At 50.4% G+C, this 19,719-nt stretch overlaps 1 protein-coding gene across 1 annotated transcript; it reads right to left on the bottom strand.

The window, feature by feature from the left end:
• Positions 1–87: 87 nt before the first annotated feature.
• On the bottom strand, positions 88–19,003 carry BP5553_06092 (uncharacterized protein; the record flags this gene model as incomplete). The annotated part of the gene is made up of 2 exons (XM_032014715.1): positions 88–1,599; positions 1,661–19,003. The coding sequence occupies 2 exons, from the start codon at positions 19,001–19,003 to the stop codon at positions 88–90; spliced, it is 18,855 nt and encodes a 6,284-aa protein (XP_031869396.1).
• Between the last annotated feature and the right edge of the window lie 716 nt (positions 19,004–19,719).

Raw genomic sequence — 19,719 nt, 5'->3', positions numbered from 1 at the left:
GTAAGAGACAACGCCATGGTTTCCATGCAGAATCACCAACTAAACCCAAACCCAAGGATATCAACCTGAAAAACCCCCGAAAGCTATCTAAACAACGCTACCATCACGCTCCCCATAATCTGCGGGCATACTGCTCTGCATGCTAATCCTGGAGCTATTCTGATGTGCCATATCCTCAGGGCTAAACACCCTGACCGATTTCTTCGCCTTGGCAACCAGTACCTGTGCAGGACAGACCACGATCTCCTCGTCGCCATCGCCCCGATCATCGCCCTTCTTGACCACCAGCGGGAAGAGAACAATTCTCACCACGGCTTTCTGGTCTTCCAACTCCTCGTTGGACGTCGTGTCCCCGCTGCGTTCATTCATCAGCGCGGCATTGAAGGAAACCTTACTGGCGAGATCGCCGTTCGCATCATATTCTGGCTGCAGGGGCGGGAGCATCATATACTCCGCACGTTGAGTTCGCATCTCTATCGAGAGATCCACGGCTGCTTTCATCACCCTCTGTAATTGCTCCTCTATTTGATCTTCTAGATGACTGGGCGGTGGTAGAATCTCACTCAATGTCTCCAATATAGCGTGGACAACGGCTTGCGTGTCTTGTCCTCGTTGTTGGATGAACGCTTCTCTTTTCGATAGAAGTGTGAGAGTGGTGGCACGCCAGTGGTGGACTGCTGCTGGCGGTCCAACTTCGGAAAGCAATTTCTCCAAGGACTTGAGCTTCTGCCGCTGTTCTCGGTCCATGCCGAATAAATAGCGTGTGAAGATAAATTCCCACACCATGGTCATTGTCATCGACATAAACACATCTCGGCGCTTGATCCTATCCGCAAGATAGTTATCCACATCCGAACCATCCAATATGGCATTGTCAAGTCGATCAATTGTCTTATCATTGTTGATCTCACTCGTGAGTCTACAGGCTCTCATATCAGAAAACTTCGAGAAGCGCAACACCCATTGCTGCACATGGTGGCAGAGTTGTTGGCAGGCGTTGTCAAAGTAGTCTTCATCTCGGATGGTAAGGAAGTCAACGTCATTCGTCTTCGACAATAGGATTTGCCTCTGCATTTCTCGAATTTTCCCCTTCGCTGACTCCAATCCCGCCCGCAACTGTGCAATCTCTTCGTCCTTGTCCTGCACAGCAGCTTGCACCTGAGCCATCACAATTCCGTCCATACCTGTAGATAGGTTATGGTGCGCATCGCGAACTTCCTGTAGCTCGCGCGCCGATTGCGCGTGTTGCGATTCGAGCATGCCATATCGCTCATTTTGCTGATTTCCAAGAGTAACATTCGCGCTCTTCAGGCCGTCGTTAACCTCTGTAAGTTTGGTAACTTCGTTTTGTAGCCAATCGAGCGTTCGTTTCAGGCTGTCGATTTCTGCATCTTTTTCCACCAACGAGGAAGAGGTATGATGCGTTGATTGCAATGTCCGTTCAGCTTGAGCTTTGGCTTCCTCGAGCATGCGATTCTCAGCAGCTAATTGTTCGACTTTGGATTCGAGGTCGAGGACTTGCATGCTTTGACGGCGGCGCATGCTGTGGGGTCGAGTCGGAGAGCGTGGTGAGCCCATGCGGCCTTCACCGAAGCCGTCCTATTCCACTTGTTAGAGTTCCACTTTATCAATCAATTGTGGTAGGGCTTATATCACTTACATAGACATCTGCCATGTCTTTGGTCCGGACCCGGCCCTCGTTTGCTGTTGGGTTTGTGGTTGCTGTTATGCTCGGGTTGGAAGCGCTCACCGCGGAGGTGGCGGCGGCAAGCTCAGCTTCTTTAGCGATGTCCACGTGACTCCGTTGGCTGAGAGACCTCAAGTCGCCGGAGATTTTCCGATCGCTTCGGCGAAGTGGAGGAGTACCAGAACGACTGCCCGTTACACTGTCTGGGCGAAGTTTGGGATCCGGCGTCCGCAGTCGATTGATGTTAGGAGAAAACGATCTCTGGCTTTGGCCACTTGATGGCCGCTTTTCTTGACTTAGCTGACGGGCAGCTGCAAATCCCAAAGCAGCTGCTCCAGCAAGAGCTGCAGCGCCCGCAATATTATTGTCACTGAACGCAGCGGGTCGCTCAGCCTTGGGTGTTTGGGAGCGATTAAGCTCGCCATACTTCTCGTCCTTGGGTTGTGTGGGTTCTTGGATGCTTGGGGACTGGATCCGTTGCACGCGTTTCTTTACGCTGGTGTCTTCTCTTGGTTTTGCAGCTTGGTAGACTTCTGGGGATTCAAACCGCTGTAGACGTTGTTTAAATAGGCTTTCTTGAGTCGGTTTTGATGAACTATGGCTACTGTCATTTCGAGGAACCTCTGTAATTCTGTCGCTCTTCTCTCGCTGTGGTGGAGAGATACCTCGGCTTGTGACCTTGGTACCATGATGTGAGCTTGGCCCATCCTCGGCTGACCGATGGATGGTTTGAGATCGATGGAGATCTATATGCTTCTCTTCCTTTGCTCGTTGAGACGGCAAGGTATCGCGACTTAAAGTCCTTTCCCCATCATGCTTATGTGATTTGTCTCCAGTTGGCTTGTGTATTGCCGAAGTTCGATGGAGGTCGGGTTGCTTTTCATGCTTAACTTGCTGAGAAGGGAGAAGATCTAGGGATGATATATCTTCGTGGTGTTGCTTGACTGGTCTCGCTTCGTGCGACCTCTCGACACGGAAAAAATCAGCGACATCATCACCTCTGGGCCTGGACAATTCGCGCCTCTCCCGTTCAGCACTCTCATGGCGAGACTGCTTAGCTGGGGCGCCGGCCGTTGCCCTGTGGAGCTTATGGAGGTTAACCGTCTCTCGTTCTTCATCGACAGAAGGCCAAGAGAGGCTGGCAATGGCAGCATCTGCGGCAGAGATATGTGCGGGTGCTCCATCAGATGGCGAAGCGCCACGTAGATGCACACCACTGTCACGAACATGCTCATGGTAATTTGTAAAAGCTCCTTGGTCTGGAATTGGCGACTCTGTTACAAATGCACTATCTCGGTTGGGCCCATATGCATCATGAGAATGCGTTACGCGATAATCATCTACTTCGATTTCGGTTGGATTCTCTTCGGCAACAACTGGCAAATCAGAAAATCCGGTGCGGCCAAATTTACTGTTTCCAAATAGATTGCGGCTAACAGGAGTGTCTTCAAACACAATACCACCCTCGGGGCTATCTTGATTATCAAAGCTTGATGGAGAGGAGATACGTTGATTGTTGACTGGTGGGGCTCCCACGATGGGCGAAGCCTCGGTGATATATGCCTCTGGATAACTGACACTTGGAAGGCCGGTTATTATAGCATGACTGCTCATTTGATCAAGCTCCGCTGTGTGATGTGGCATGATTGCCCTTGCTTCTGGCGCCGGAGAGGTTCTGGCGAGTTGTTCTTCCTGAGCATGCATTGTAGATTTTATGCTCCTGGTTGGCTCATGTGGTATAATTGCTGGTGTATCGGATTTATTATCCTCATCAGGAGCGGACCAGAAGCCATCGCCACCACTATCATCCTGGGTATCCTTAGCTTCTTCGAACTCTTTTGGATCGGCGCCTTCCCAGAGAGCCGGATCATCGAAAATATCATCCTTCGGAGCTCTGCGATCAATGCTCATTTTACGCTTTTCTTTCTTTGATAGTTTTCTAGTCGGGGTGGGTCGCTCTGGCTCCTCGACTGGCTCGATAGCCCTTGAACCACTGCCTGTTGGGTCCTTTGATATGGTTGGCGTGTCATTGGAACTGTTGAGGAGTGCTGCGCCTGCAAGAATCGCACCTGTCGTTGCTAGAGAGGGAATGATACTATCCTTTGCAGGCGTCGTCGAAGGGGACCTTCCCCCGATCGGAGCGCGGGAAGAATCCCCAGACTCTAACAGGGCAGAGTTCCGTTTCGCACCTTTCTTGCCCTTTTTATTTGGCCTGACGAAATCATCCACGGGCACGGCTTCGGTTGTGCTTGCAATACGTGATAGAGATCCATCCTTGGCAATGTCTTCTATGACTGGCAACTTCCTTTCCACCTCCGCTTCTTCCACCTCATATGCCCAAGATGTCAAAGGCTCTTTTGCCAATTCGGTCTCGCCAGTCGCGGTTAGGTCAACCGTTGCTTGTCGCTTCCTCTTGTCTTTTTTCGACGACTTCCTTGAAATGCCGCTAGCGAATGGTTCGGCGTCGTCGTCCCTCGCTGCTTCAACGATTAGATCCGTCACCTTGCTTTCATATGCTAGGGGTTTGTCCGTAGTTAGGGTGCCCTGTTCCTCTCCACCACCATTGTCTGCTACTTCACGCTCGGGGGCAATTGATGTCTCAACTTCGGTACTGTCCAGTGGTGCGGCTAAGTTGCTAGCTGCCGAAGTCTCTTCCACCAGGTCCACAGAACCTGTTCGGGACGCTCGTTTGTCCTTTTTCTTGTCCTTTTTGGATTTCTTCGCGACGAACCCGAAGCCATCGTTTGCAGCTTCTTGACTATTTTCTTCCTCATTTTCAGGCGAAGCTTCGGATATGACAGGTGGAAGCTGAGCGTGCTCAGTAGAGAGTGACTGCGAGAACGACTCCTCGGAAACTCCTATTTCGGTCTTTTGGAGTTCAGATGCACTAGCTAGCGCTTCTACCTCAGCTGGGGCGGATAAGCCGGACTTCCTATTCTTCTTGTCCTTTTTTGCCTTTTTCAACGAGATAGGAGCCCATTCGCCCTCTGGATCCCGAGAGATATCTTGCGGGATGATTGTTGGGGCCTGTTCCTCGGCTACGGTAGGCTCAACGGTATCCTGGCTGCGAAGAGTGCCAGACAGCTGCTCCGAAATTGAGGAATCTTCACCATTAGCTTTACTTTTGTCTTTATCGCCTTCCATAGAATTGCTAATAAAGCTAGCTTTGAGATCATCTACCGCAATTTCTGTCCCGGGTTCAAGAGTTGAGGGAACGGCTGAAGGTTCTTCGACGGGTGTAGTTTTCTCAAGAACGTCGTCAGCGGGGGTTGGAAATCCAGATTTACTGTTCTTTTTATCCTTCTTGCCCTTCTTGGATTTCTTTGTTGAATATGAAGCCCACTCATCTACCGGATCTTCGGTTTCTCCCTTTGCAGTGTAGGGCTCTTCTAGCTGGGAAGGTTCTTCGTCGAGAATGTCTCTGGAACCAGGTGTATTAGATGACTCCTCGAGAGGCTTGTCGGCGATACCCGTGGCAATGGTGTCTTTCGGCTCGGGCGGCGTTTCAACTAGCTGTTCTGCCGTAGGTGACGTGGATGCTTCCTTTTCAGGAGAAGGCCCGCCAAACTCTACGTTATGCTCGTCGCCAAGACCAGGTTTGTCTACCACCTCTTCGATTGGAGTAGATATTCCAGATTTGCGCTTTTTCTTATCTTTCTTCGACTTTTTAGTTGACGTTGATGGCCATTCATTTTCCATTGGCTCTTGAGCCGGCTCCTCGGCGGCATAATCTTTTGGCTCCGAAGGTTCAATGATAGCATCTTGCGAAGTAATGGTAGGGGCACCTTTCTCTATCTCCTCTTCCAAAGGCGTTGTCTCTTCCGATATCTCTATTGGTGTTGAAAGACCCGACTTGCGCTTCTTCTTGTCTTTCTTCGATTTCTTCGAAGGGATCGCGGCCCAGTCATCATCTCCGGCACTTTGCGGTGGTTGTTCTGTAATAGGAGCAACTGACGGGTCAATTATGGGAGGGATTTCAAGAGTCCGCTCCGTAGCAATAGCGGCAGGTGATTCCTCAAGTTTTATTGACACTTCAGGAGCTTGAACCGGTTCGCTCTCAATTGGGGTAGCAGCGCCTGATTTACGCTTGCTATCCCTTTTAGACTTCTTTACCGGGAACGCCCATTCGTCATCTCTTATTGCTTTGACCGGCTCCTGAGTATCAGCAGTAAGTGAATCCTTAATTTGGATCGGTTCTTCAACAAGATCGGCTGTGATGATGGTAGGAGATAGCTCTGGAGCATTGATAGAGTCTTCCGATGTTTTGGTTTCTTCTGAAACGCTTTCCATTGGCGTTGACACACCGGATTTACGCTTCTTCTTGTCCTTTTTAGACTTCTTGCTGGGGACCGCCCATTCGTCGTCTCCAGGTTCTTTGACCGGCTCCTGAGTATCAGTAGTAAATGGATCGTCAATCTGGATAGGTTCCTCAACAAGATCGGTTGCGGTAATAGGAGTAGATCGCTCCGTAGCGTTGACAGAATATTGCAAAGCTTTGGTTGCTTCTGGGATGCTTTCAGTTGCCGTCGACAGACCAGAATTCCGCTTTTTCTTAGACTTCTTCATGGGGACCGCCCATTCATCATCTACCGTGTCTTTAACCGGCTCCGGGGTATCTGCAGGGGTTGGGTTCTCAATCTGAATATGTTCTTCAACAATATCTTTGGTGATAGTTGCAGTGGATGGCTCTCCAGCGTTGACGGGCTCTTCAAAGGCTTTGGCTTCTTCTGGAATGTTTTCAATTGGCGTGGAGACTCCGGATTTGCGTTTTTTCTTGTCTTTCTTGGATACTTTGGAAGAGAAGCCCCACTCATCCGCTACTGGCTCTTGAGTTGTCTCTTGGGTTGTAGGAGGAATAGATGCATCCTGGGTTGTGGATAGTTCTTCGATATCTTCTGGGACAGTGGCGGAACCTGGTGCGTCCACACTGACAGGTTCTTCGGTAGGTGCATCCGTCTCGGGTATGCTCTCAATTACAGATGCGCGCTTCTTCTTATCTTTCTTGGATTTCTTAGAAGGGAGGGAAGCCCAGTTATCTTGCATAAGAGTCTCGGCGTGCTCTTCTAGAATAGCGGCGGAATTTGATGCCTCCGCGTCAACCGGTTCTTCCGCAGGTGCGTCTGTCTCGGGCATGCTTTCAATTACAGACGCGTGCTTCTTCTTATCTTTCTTGGACTTCTTAGAAGGGAGGGAAGCCCAGTCATCTTGCACAGGCGCCTCGGCGGTGTCCTCTGGAATAGCGGCGGAGTTTGATGGCTCCACGCAAACCGCTTCCTCGGGAGGTGCACTCTGCCTAGGAATGTTTTCGATTGGGGTAGAGGTACCAGATGTGCGCTTCTTCTTGTCTTTCTTAGATTTCTTGGAAGGAAGGAAAGCCCAATCATCTTGCGGAGGCTCGTCGGTGGTGTCTTTTGTAGTGTCGGGCGTCACATTATCTAGTTGCAAATCCCGGGCTTCCCCCCCGGGTGCGTCTTTCTCTAGGAGAACCTCCGGCTGTAGGCTTGGTTCGGTGGCATCCGGCGAAGTATCCAAAGATGTGGAGATTCCAGGTGGGTCCCCTGAACCGCTTGTCGTATCTTTTCGTTTCTTCTTGTCTTTTTTGGATTTCTTGGCCGTGAAAGCATCCCAAATTCCCGTTCCTTCAACATCTAATGCAGTAGCAGGCTCTCGGGAATCAACTACTGCGACGTCTCTTGGTACGCTCTCAACTAGCAACGAAGACTCGATGGCCCCATCCTTGCGTTCGTCAGGAGGGTCTACGAAAGTAGATACGTCTGAAGGTTGTCCCGAGTCAGGCTTGGAAGAACCTTTGCGTTTCTTCTTATCCTTCTTCGAAGGAAAGCTGTCGAAGGCATTGTCCGGAGCTTCAGCAGATGTTTGAGGGAAAATCGTCTCTTCATCAGCAATTGGATCGCGGTTGATAATGTCATGAGCAGTGGGGTTCTCCATGGCAAGCGTTGGTTCTGGTAGATCTCGCTGAGCCTCCTCGTTATCACCCTGCCCAGGTTGGATAATACTTGGCTTCTCAAGATCCTCTGCATTTTCGTCGGGTGTCCAGGCTTCTTGCATGCTCTGCTGCTTTTTCTTATCCTTTTTCGATTGCTTTTTCTTAGAAGTTTGAAATTCATGTCGAGACTCATTCGGTGGAGGAACGGTGGCGTCTATATCGGTATCGATATTTTGGTTGCCCGAGAAAAACTGCAAGTCTTGTCCTTCCATTGTCTCTTCCGGTAGACTATCGAACGTTGATGCGGGGAGTAAGCTCTGTCGCTTTTTCTTATCCTTCTTAGACTTCTTTGATGTCAGGGTAAAATCATCAGGAGCCTCGTTGGCAGCTTCCGTGGAAAGGATCGCAACTGGCGTATCGGAAGTCGAGAGATCGTTACTTGCAAGAGGTGGCGTGGTAGCACGCTCTTGCTGCAGTGGGGCGATCGGTGCGACATCCTCTTGAGTTGTAATACTTTGGCGCTTCTTCTTGTCCTTCTTCGACTTTTTAGATGGCAAAGTAAATTCATCATCGGCAGGAACAGATTCGGGCTCCTTAGGAGGAGTAGGAGAACCATCGCGAGAAATGGTAGGATCGAGCGAGTCGTCCATCTCATTGTCATTGCCAGCAAAAGAAATGTCCTCCATGACCATGGTGGCAGGAAGAAGGCTGCCTCGTTTCTTGCCCTTCTTGTCTTTTTTAGACTTCTTCGGGGAGAACTCAAAGTCATCAACAGGCTCGGCAGTGGCAGGTTCGTTAGACGGTTGGATAATGTTAGGCTCGGAGATGTCGACATCTCGAGTACCTTCCGCATCAGCATCTGGGATGCTCAAAGGTACAATTTCACCACCAGCGCTACGAAGGCTCTCGCGTTTTTTGCCCTTCTTGTCCTTTTTAGACTTCTTCGTAGTAAACTCGAAGTCATCCACGGGATCAGCAATCGCAGTTTCGCTGGCAGGTTGAGCAATGTCGGGCTGGGATATATCAACGTCTCGAGTAGCTTCCGCCTCAGTATCTTGGCTGCCAAAAGGTACTGCTTCATCACTAGCGCTACGAAGACTCTCACGTTTTTTGCCCTTCTTGTCCTTCTTAGACTTCTTCGTAGAGAATTCAAAGTCATCAACAGACTCGGGAGTCGCCGCGTCAGCAAAAGGCGGGCTAACTTCAGCTTGAGAAATATCAACGTCTCGAGTTACCTTGTCCGCCTCAGTATCTAGGATGCTCGAAGGTATAGCTTCGTCACTCGCGCTGTAAAGACTCTGACGCTTTTTGCTCTTCTTTTCTTTCTTTGATTTCTTGATGGAAGACTCAAAATAATCATTGGGCTCGGCGGTTTCAGAGGTAGGCTCGCCAATTAAAGGCGTGAGTTCTGTTTCTGGGAGAAATTCGGAGTCAAGTGTCGGCTCGTTAGCTTGTGCCCCTGGTTCGCTGGGCAGTTGTTGCTGAACATCAGGTTGGAGAGTATCGACATCTTGTGATTCCTCACTAGCTTTGGGAATAGGCTCTGAAGAGACGTCGTCATCAATTGGAGTAAGAACCGTATCGCGCTTCCTGCCCTTTTTGTCTTTCTTAGACTTTTTATCAGGAGCAAACTCATTATCTTGCTCGGTAGTGATGGCTACGCGTCCGAGATCCTCAGCAGTGGCTTCGTACCACTCGGGCTGTGGAGTATCATTGTTGACAGGCTCTTCAGCTCCCGTGGCGGGGTTTAGAGAAGGGAAACCATCATCAGTAGCAGTGAGAGCTAGGCTTTGGCGCTTTTTGCCCTTCTTGTCTTTCTTGGACTTCTTGGTACTAAAAGCAAATTCATTTTCCGGTTCCACAACAACAGGGGCAATTGCGCTCTCTTCAGCAGGCTCTGGCTGTGGCTGTGAGATATCGTCATTGAGGGGCTCCTGGGATTCTCCAGTTGGAGTCCCTGGAAAAGAATCATCATATGTGGAAGCACGATGTAACTTATCAGCCTTTTTGCCCTTTTTGTCCTTCTTGGACTTTTTAGAGCTAGAGCCAGATCCAAATTCTTCCTTCAGTTGTCGTGCTAGCTCAAGCTGATCTTCCTTATAGCCAGCCGCAAGACCATCTCGAGCCATCTCGCCATCGTTAGTCATTTGCTCCTGAAGCTCGGTTGGATACTCATTTGGTGGTTTGTCAGCGACTACTGATTGGGACGTGTCTCCAAAATAATCGTTACGCGGCTCCTCAGCTTGAGGCGTTTGGGAAGTGCTTCTACGCTTCTTGTCTTTCTTGGATTTCTTCCCAAATTCCGCCTGTAGTTGTCGTGCGAGAGACAGCTGGTCCTCTTGATACCCTGCAGCTAACCCATCGGCCTTTGTCGTACCCTCGGTCGTGTCCGGATTGGGCGTTTCGGCTGTAGCCTCAGCTCCCTTGGTAGCAGCATCTTCTGTATGCTGATCAGGGGAAGCATCATCCCAAGCCGCCGGCTCTGAGAACCCCTGTCGGCTCTTCTTGCCTTTCTTAGACTTCTTGTTTCCCTTTTCAAATTCGGCTTTGAGTTGACGAGCAAGTTCCAGCTGCTCCTCGGAGTAAGCGTTTTTGGGAGCGCCGCTTTCTGTCACGGGGCCTATAGAAAGGCTCCTAGCGCGAGGAAGCAAGTCGGTGGGCTCATCAACTGGACGTGACCTGGAGCTCTCAGGATCAGGTGTTGCAGGCAGACTTTGGCGCTTCTTCTTATCCTTCTTCGATTTCTTACTTCCGGAACCGAATTCCTCTTGCAGCTGTCTGGCAAGACTGAGCTGATCGTTATCATAACCAGCGGCAAGGCCATCAGGCTTCGTTGGGTCAATTGAGATTTGCTGCTCAGTTAATCGGGATTCATCAATGTCGAAAGGTTCTGTCGCATCAGACCAGTCACGAGTAAAATCCTTCGCTCGGTGACCTTTCTCCGACATCTGTGTAGCGAGAAGTGCAGCACCAGTAGCCACCGCAGCAGCAGAAAATACAGCTGTAGCTGAGGGCAGGTAGTCCTCTCCCTTCATGGAGGGTGGCGCAGTGGGGTCCGCCAATTCCCCAGGTGCTAGAGTGGCTTCAAGATCCCTCGTTTTAGCTGATCGCTTACCATCTATGGTGTCCGCTGGATTCCCCAAGTCAGGCTCTACATCCCAGGACTTTGATTTCTTCGACTTTTTCTTGTTCTTCTTCGAGCCGGGAGTAGCGAATGCCTCGAATTCTTCCTCTGCGACCTTATCAGGGACAATCGGATCGTCGGTCGCTGCTTCAGGCTCGGTGGGCTCGGTAATTGCTTCACTCGATCCCTCCATAGATGGCTTTGGGGCAAAAGACTCTTCAGGGGTAAAAGATTGTGATTTTTTGCCTTTCTTCTTGCCCTTCTTGGAACCCGGCATCGCAAACTCTTGGAAGTCTGCAACCTCTGTTGGGGCCGATGCTTCTGCAGCCTCCTCCTCAGGCTCCCACTTCATTGCCGCTTTGCCTTTCTTTTTCTTTGACTTCTTCGACTCTTGAACAGGCAGGCTTTCTAGAGCTGAAGATCCTTCAGGCAGATCTGGAACAAGCTCTTCCACAACGTTTGAGGGAGTCCCTTTCAGGAGTTGGTCATCCACATCCGGGGGGGCTTGTTCCGTTCCTTGAGGGAGTTCTTTGACGTCTGCTAGACTTTCATCTCCAGGCGCACCCTGAGGATGCTCTTCTACGGCATCTAAAAAGGTATCTTGGAAGCTATCTTCATGCGTTTCCTGATAGGTTTGGTCATGTGCATGTCCCACAGAAGCTTCTTGGCTGCCATCTGCCTGGAAATCTGCAGAAGACGGCTTCGAGATGTCCACTTCCTCCCACGGTTCAACTACCGCTACGGATTTGCGCTTATTTTTCTTTTTGCCTTTCTTGGGTTCAAAGCCGTCAAAGTCATCGGATGGGAAGATCTCTCGAGGGGTTGTTTTGCCAACTTCAAGTGGTGCGCCGCGGGAAACCATATCACTCGGCTTGTGCTCATTTGCCTTGGTATCTCGGGCCTCTGAAAGCTCAAACTCGGCTGGGGTGGCAGATGATTCCTCGACAGGTGGTTGGTCAGCGGAGGGGTTGGAGGCTTCCATACTTGGGCCGGACTCGGACTCGGCATTCTCTGGCTCCCAAACTGGAGCGGATTTGCCCTTCTTTTTGTCCTTCTTCTTCCCTTTCTTCGATTTCAAAGAAAATGCCTCCTCTTGAACATCTTCCTCTAATGCCGTAGGTATCAGTTCGGGATCTTCTACACTTTGATCTGGATATGGTTCTTGGGGTGGCTGTGGCTGTGGCGAGGAGTCGTCCATCTCGATGTCGAACGCTGGGGTGGCTTTAGCCTTGTTTTTGCCCTTTTTCTTGTCCTTCTTTGACTTGAAAACAAGTTCGTCTACGCTTTCGGCCTCGACGGGGGTTGATGTGTCTGTTACATCTTGGTTCATTTGTGGGCGAGACTGCCCAGGAACCTGTGGCATATCCTTCTCACTAGCGTCCCAGTCAACCTCCGATTTAGAAGATTTCTGATCTAAAGCTTCAGACTCGGTAGGCGCCTGTTCTGCTATGGCATCTCGGCTTAGCTCAGGTACAGCCTCCTCGACAACTTGTGATGTGTCCTCGTCAGGCTCTTGTTCCCAGGACATCTTAGATTTGCCTTTTTTGCCCTTTTTCTTGTCCTTTTTAGACGTAGAAAAGGACGGTTCATCAACGGCCTCGGGCTCGACAGATATTGGCACATCGACTGCCGTCTCTTGGGTAGGCTCGCACAGAAACTCTTCGGGCATTTTCGACACCCCCTGCTCAGGCTCTTGTTCCCAGATCATCTTGGATTTACCCTTTTTACCCTTTTTCTTGTCCTTTTTAGATGTACCAAAGGGAGTTTCTTCAATACCCTCGGGCTCGACAGATATTGGCGCTTCGATTGCTGTCTCTTGAGCAGGCTGGTGTAGTGACTCTTCGGGCAACTGCGACACAGTATCCTCTTCAGGTTCTGGTTCCCAGGAAATTTTTGATTTACCCTTCTTGTCCTTTTTCTTGCTTTTCTTGGACGGAGTCGTAAATTCCTCTGCGGTTGCTGAAATAGACTCCGGGATGGAACGATCGGCTTCTATGATTGAGTCTTCTATCTGATGTGATGGCTTCTCGTCCTCATCGAAGTCCAATGTTACTGCCTTATTTTTCTTCCTGTCCTTTTTCTTATCCTTCTTAGACTTAGGCAAAGAAAATTCATCATCTGGTTCGGCATCGGCGTGACTGATAGCTTCTCGAGGGGCTTCGCTGCTGGCCTCCGGTAGAGCAGTATCATCTAGTGTAGAGGACAAAGCAAGCGATTTGCGCTTCTTCTTATCCTTCTTCGACTTTTTCAGGACAAATTCATCAGTTGGCTCGGTTTCGGGTTGAGCCATTCCAGCATCAGTATCCCGCGCTAGCTCACGAGGCATATCTGATATGAGCTGCTCTCCGAGTTCTCTGCCGGTAATCTCCTGCTGAGGGCCTTCATCGTATGATGATCCAGAAAGGGCCCGAAGAGCCCGTTCCCTGTCTTGCTTTAAGCTTTCCGTGGGCAGTTCGATTTCCCGCTCGAGGGTATCATTAGCCTCTGGCTCTTGTATACTGTGCAGGGTGTCACTATCGGTACGAGGTGGCTTTCGGCGGCTAGGAGAATCCACATCATGCTGCTCGGGCCCAACACCATCATAATTTCGTGACATCGGTGATGACCTAAGTAAATAAGAACTTCTATCTTTCGACATTGGGTCGGCCGGGGCGGGCTGCTGTTGTAGTAGCGGTAGTTCCTGTGGGTCGGCTTCATCGGACTTGTGAGATGAAGCTAAGTAACCAATTGCAGACGCCAGTGCCACTCCAGCAATTGCTTGAGAGGAAATATCACTAGATGTTCCAGTTTTTCGATCCAGGATGGGCGACGATGGTCGACTTGGTGAATGGGCAGGAAGACTCAAAGCATCAGCATATTCGGACTCGTTAGAGGATAGGTCACGTTGCTCAAAGTCGTTGAATGGAACATTAGCTTTTGGAGTAGACTGCTGGGAGTCGAGTAGCCCAGCGGACACTTTAGAAGAAGCAAGTTCAGTGTCGATAAATAAAGGCTCACTCGGACGGTCTACCCAGTCGGGGCGAGACTGATCGAAGTCGCGTGACTGCGAAAGATCATCAAAGTCAAGCTGCGAGGAGCTCCGCGATGTTGTTTTGCTTGGAGGCAAAGCTGGTAGAGGATCCTCAGGTTCGTTCTCCTCAGTTAATCCGCGTCGACTGCTTTCCGGAAGCCATAGCGGCCGATACTCTTTTCCATTCTCCCAGGATGTCGGCCTAGACCTATTGCTTTTGGGGAACATAAGTGAGTCCGGGGTTGCGGGAGATTGCATTGGAGAGGACCGCACCAGACCAGGCGATGAAGGCGTAGATCTGTTCCCCATGATAAATTTCAACGGCACTGCACTTTGACTTGGAGATTTCATAGGGGTCTCCTGCAAATTTTTACGGAAAGTACTTCTTGTTCTCTCCTTAGCTAATCGCTCGGCTTCTGGAGTGTCTGGACGACTCTCAGGCAGATGCGGCAAGTCGTCAAGTGGCTCAGTATCTGGAGTCACTGGGTCACTTGGGGGTAATGGGAGTAGATCGCCATATTGAGGATCGATAGACGGTCTAAAATCCCGTTCAGCGATCTCAGGATCGAATATCTCGTCTCTTGCTGACGAGATATCATTTCTCTCGGAATGATCTTGCAACAGAGCCTCATCATAGGCTCTGGCGGCTTTTGATTGTCGGTGGTGCTGAGCGGCAATAGCCACAGCAGCAGCACCGGCAATGCCGACACCCGCGCCCAGGGTGCCGGCATTACCTAAAAAAGAATCCTTCTTCGAAGATGCACTTCCTGTTCTGGATCGAGATTTTTTCCTTTCCGTGTCACTACGTCCTCCGTCGTCTTGGTCATCATCATACCGGCGCGAATGGTGGCCACTTGATACCGAACGCGAGAGATCACTCGTAGACTCGGCACCCATATCGCCATAGAAACCTGAAGAATCGGGAAGAGAGCTTCTTTTCGACTTCTTGCTCTTCTTTTTCACGTCCTCGTAGTCGTCCTTTGATCCTTTGGGACTCTCATCTCCCGCACCTGATTCAGACTTGGAACCGAACATGCCAAAGAATCCGCTGCTTTTCTTTTCCTTGTCTTTCTTCTTGCTCCTCTTTGAGGATTCATCCCAAGCAGGAGCCGAAGCAACCGAAACAACAGACCTTGTGTCGTCAAAATCATCTTTAGTGCCGCTTCTTGATTTTTTCTTTGACTTCCGAGGTTCATCATATCGTGATGTGGCTTCCGAAACTACCGACCGAGAGTCATCGCGATCATACGTATCAAAAACAGCACTGTCTCGTGATGAAGACTTCCTCGACTTCCTTGAATCATCAAATTCCCTATCCTGGCTTGTTTCAGAAGGGGTGCTTGGTGGAAGAGATACCTCGGTTGGGTCATGCTTGAAGGATCTTGCTATTTCAGACGAGATCTCAGGGCCGGCAGAGCGAGCAGGGGAGTCGTAACGGTCGCTATCGCGCTTTGACTTTTTTTTTGATTTCTTAGGCTCATTCCATTCATCATCGTCGTTCTGCACATCATCAAAAGCGTCAATTGGAACAGAAATTCTTCGCTCATCACGCGATTCACTGGGAGAAGGGAATTCTGCGTCGTCGTCAAAGGTCGCTGAGCCTTTCTTGGATTTCTTTTTTGACTTCTTGGGGGTTTGGATGTAGCTTTCGGGTTCTTCAACAAATTCGCGACTAATGGACGGTTCCGCGAGTGGTGTAATATCCTCAGCCTGAATGCTTTGCCTTTTCGCCTCCTTATCACGCTTCTTCTGCTCTTTCTTACTCAATTTAGGAGCATCGAAGTAGGACTCGGGCTCAGGCTCTTCGAAAATTGGAGTAGGATCGGAGGGGGCTACATCTATGCTTTGTCTTTTCGCGATCTTATCCCATTTCTTTTGCTCTTTCTTGCTAAGCTTGGTGGGAGCCTTGTCATGGTCGGGCGACATGCTGCGCCAATCTCGAGGGGTATCATCTGCATCCCCCATGGCATAGCCTGGCGAGGATTCCTCGGCACCAGACAAGGTTGGCGGTATCTTACTCAGGTCGGAGACGGTTTCCGCAAATGGGGTTCGGTAAGCCCCAGATTCATTCGTACCAGGCGGAGAATCTCGTCTACGGAAGGACGGGTCATCGATGACAATGTTGGGATCGAAGCCTGTGTCTTGTAGCCCTGCAGCGACTGTAGCTGTAAAGTCCAAGTCATCATCAAAAGCTCCAGGAACACGGGAGAGCTGGGCACTAGATATTTCTGAATCTGGAGAGGGCGGACTCCGTCGCCTTCGGCCTTTCGTTTGTGGACTCTCCGGCTCAACAACTACGCCACGGTATTCGTAAGGGTCGACCTGGCTTTTCTCTCTCTCATCATCCTTGGGTTTTTTAGATGTATCGCTAGAGCTTGCTGCTGCGGCAGCTACGCCGCCCCCAATAACACCAGCCGCAATCGCACCCCATCCCTTGCTCTTTGCAGTGCCAGATGGCTTGGACTGTGGTTTGATCTCGGGAGAAATATCACGAGACCGAATTCCTGACGCATATTCTTCTCTATAATCTGAAGGACTTTCTACGTCAAAATGCTTGGTCTCATTTTCTCCCCAGGTAACTGCTTTAGAGACGGTCGAGCTTGTTGGTGATGAAATCACGTTGCCCCTTGGCCCTATAACGACATCCGATGCAGATGAGCGGGGTTTCTCGTCCCATTCTTGAGACTTAGGCTCTGAGCGGGCGGTTTCTGAGTGATCTGACTCCGAGTGTGCATATTCTGAGCGAGTGGCCTGCTGCTCTGGTCGAGGGGATGGTACTGGCGTGGGATGGACGAGGTTCAAATATGGACGAGGCATCGAGGCATCAGCATCTCGTTTTAAGTATCCAGCCCCGGGATCTGAACGATCTAAGCTGATGGAAGGAAGGCTAAATGTCCGCAATTGCCGGGGATCCTCCAGGATATAGTCTGGGTGGAAGTCTGCATTAGGAGCATCGTAAGGTCCCTTCTCTTTGGGATGCTCCATTTCAGGTGGCGTAACGATCCGCGGTGTTTCCTCTTCTTCGGTTTGGTCGTACTTTGATACAATCGAGGGATCGGGAGAAGCAGAGCGTGAGCGGATAACTTGCGATGCAATCTTCCGGGCCATAACAATTTCACGGTAAGCTCTATCGGCTTCTTCCTGGACATGATCGCGCTCTTTTGCAGGTTCTCTGCCGCGTGGCTTGTAATCGGGATCGTCATGATCGTAATCTGAGCTCTGCCAACTACGTCGCTCATCCCTTCTTTTATCAGATCTTGACTCACGATAACTCTCAGCAGCGACAACTGCAGTTGCCGCTGCGATCGCAGCACCAGCAATCGGGGCTGTAGAGTGCTCGGTCTCCTTGTAAATGGCTTCTGCCTCATGTAAACCGTGATCCCGCCTCTCATCCCGTTCAGAGTAGTCTTTTTGGTAATCAGACGCATAAGTCGATGGCCGTTCCTTAATTGAGAAACCTGTTTTGCGGGTGAAGTCTGGCTCTCGTTCCACGGTCACAACGGTAGGTACTGAAGCGATTCGGTGGTGTCCATGGGAGTGGTCCCCAGCTTCTGCTCGATCGCCAGCCTGATATACGCGGTCTACTGACGATGTAGATGCTACAGCCTCGTTCTTAGGCCTCCTATCGTCCTGCCGGGCTTCTGAACGAGGAGCCACGTCTGAACGGTCATCACGATGATCGTCCCGGCGCCCTTCGCGGCGCTTCTCACGTCTCTCATCACGATCGCCATCACGTACCTCATCACGTCGTTTCTCACGCTTCTTCTCTCTACGCTGCTCGTCAGAATAGCGAGACTCGTCCGTCTTCCGCTCCTTGTCGCGGTGCTTCTCTTTACGGTCGTCTCGGGTCGGGCTATCGTGCTTGTCCCGCCGGCGCTCATGCTTAGATCCTTTCCTATCGCTGTCTCGACGCTTCACCCGACCTTCATCACGGTCTTCATCTCGGCGGCTGTCTTTTCGGTCATCCTTGCGGTCTAAAGCTATTGCTGCAGCCCCAATGGCGGCAGCACCTACAGCGCCTACTAGAGCACCCTGACCAACGGAATGGGTTCGGCTTGACGATGAAGGGGCCATCCTCGGCTCAGATGGCGCAGGATATGTAGGCTCATATACATTCTGGGAAACAGGCGTATAAGGCTGAGGGTGCTGCAGTGGAACAGGGTCCGGTCTGGCCGTTATATAAGATTCCGATCCAGAAACAACGGAACTCCTTGCAGCTTCAAACCTTGACGGATCTGGACCTTGAACTGGATAGACCCGTTGTAGTGGTGCCTGTGAACCACTGAAGCTTTCATTTGGCCCTGGCACGTATGGCTGCTCGTGTGGGCCAAAATTGCCTGATGAACTCCACGGAGATATCTCTTCAAATCCCACAGGTCGGTCCACAAACCCGTGAAGAGAATTATGAGGGCCAAAAAGTCGAGGATCGACCACGGTATTCTTCCTCGATAGCGGGCGCTGTCGCTTCTTGCCCCAGAATCCCCAACCGCCATTGGTCTCACCGCCAAACGCCAACCTTGAATCAACACTGCCATCAGACTCATTATCCGACGCAGACTCCCAACCATCCTCGTCAACTGTATCCGAACCGTGCGATATTTTGGAGGGTGCAAGGCCGCGACTTCCTCCGGGGAGTGGGTGGCCACTCGGGCTCACTCCAACCACATCTGACCGCTTTCCATTCCTCGCGTTTTTCAAATCTAATTTGTTTTGATCTCGCGCAAGCTTTGCGAGACCTGCACCAACAGCTAGAATTTCGGCTTCTGTATTACCACGGCGTTCTGGCCCACTTGGTCGATCCCTATCACTCGCACGATATTTCCCCCCTTCCCTCTCTGAATATCTTTCCCTGTCGATCTCCTTGCCCGTCCTAGACCTAACGCGCCTGAGTTTGGGTCGCTTTATATAACCTGTGCCATAAGCAAGATCACTGTTTACCGAGGACGAAGAGGAGTTATTAAGTTTGAATAGTCGGTTGCTCCTCCGTCTCCTTAACTTCCGTCGCTCGGAAGGGGCCGTGAAGAATGAGCGTATACCGGATCGGGTCGAGGGATATGTACGCGATATATCAACAAGTTCCATGGAGGATCTTGAGCTCGATGAGGAGGAAAGGTACTCGGTAGGAGCTGGGCGCATTCGTCGCGCTTCATCGTGTTGATGATGTTCAGCATGTCGCGGTTCGTTTCTCGATTCTCTTGGGCGCCTAGGGCTTCGCCCACGCCTGTCTGCCATCATTATGGCTCCTTCGTGCTGTTGTCCAGCTTGCAACTTGCATTTGTTTATTTGTTGACTATGGGGCGGTTCGGCACGAGGGAGCGGGCGGGTGTGAGCGAGACGGGAACGAGAGGGAGCTTGTTTGGGGCCGAATGTAATTGTTCGTCAACACTGGAAAGCTTGTGGCTGGGGGTGGGGTCCACGCTTGGCAAACAAATCTTTCCTAGTGTCGTCAGCTGAAGCTTACTCCCTACGAAGTACTTTGTAAGTAGGTAGGTATCAATTTTCGTGTTGCGATCACTTTTGCTAAAAAGCGCTTTAAATATTATGGATGGTTAGGTTTTGCAATGGTGCTTTTATATTGATTCGTTGACTGTACCGTGCTTAGTAGTCGGTGACCAGCTTCAAGTGATTTGCGCCAGGATGGTAACCTTACCACGTGATGCGACACCATTTGGTTGGACACGATAATAGATTGAGGTTTCTTGTATGCACGATGAAAATTGAGCTGTGGTGGGGAATTAATCAATTTCTATATTATTTTGCGTCAAATTACTTGTTGTGGGAAGACAGTCCTCAGTTTGATCTTGAGAGGATACAAAAATATATTAAACCCATCACTGCATTACTAGGCCAGTGTCATGGACGAAGTAAACCTAGAAAATGATATCCAAAAGCTTCCTTGATATTACATTATCCCTCTCAAACAAAAATAGAATCACGACAGACTCCACTCT

This window comes from Venustampulla echinocandica (assembly GCF_003357145.1).
Source record: "Venustampulla echinocandica strain BP 5553 chromosome Unknown scaffold_3, whole genome shotgun sequence".
NCBI classification, from domain to species: domain Eukaryota; kingdom Fungi; phylum Ascomycota; class Leotiomycetes; order Helotiales; family Pleuroascaceae; genus Venustampulla; species Venustampulla echinocandica.
Note: the sequence above shows the minus strand (reverse complement) of the source record. Positions and strands in the feature narration are given on the sequence as shown.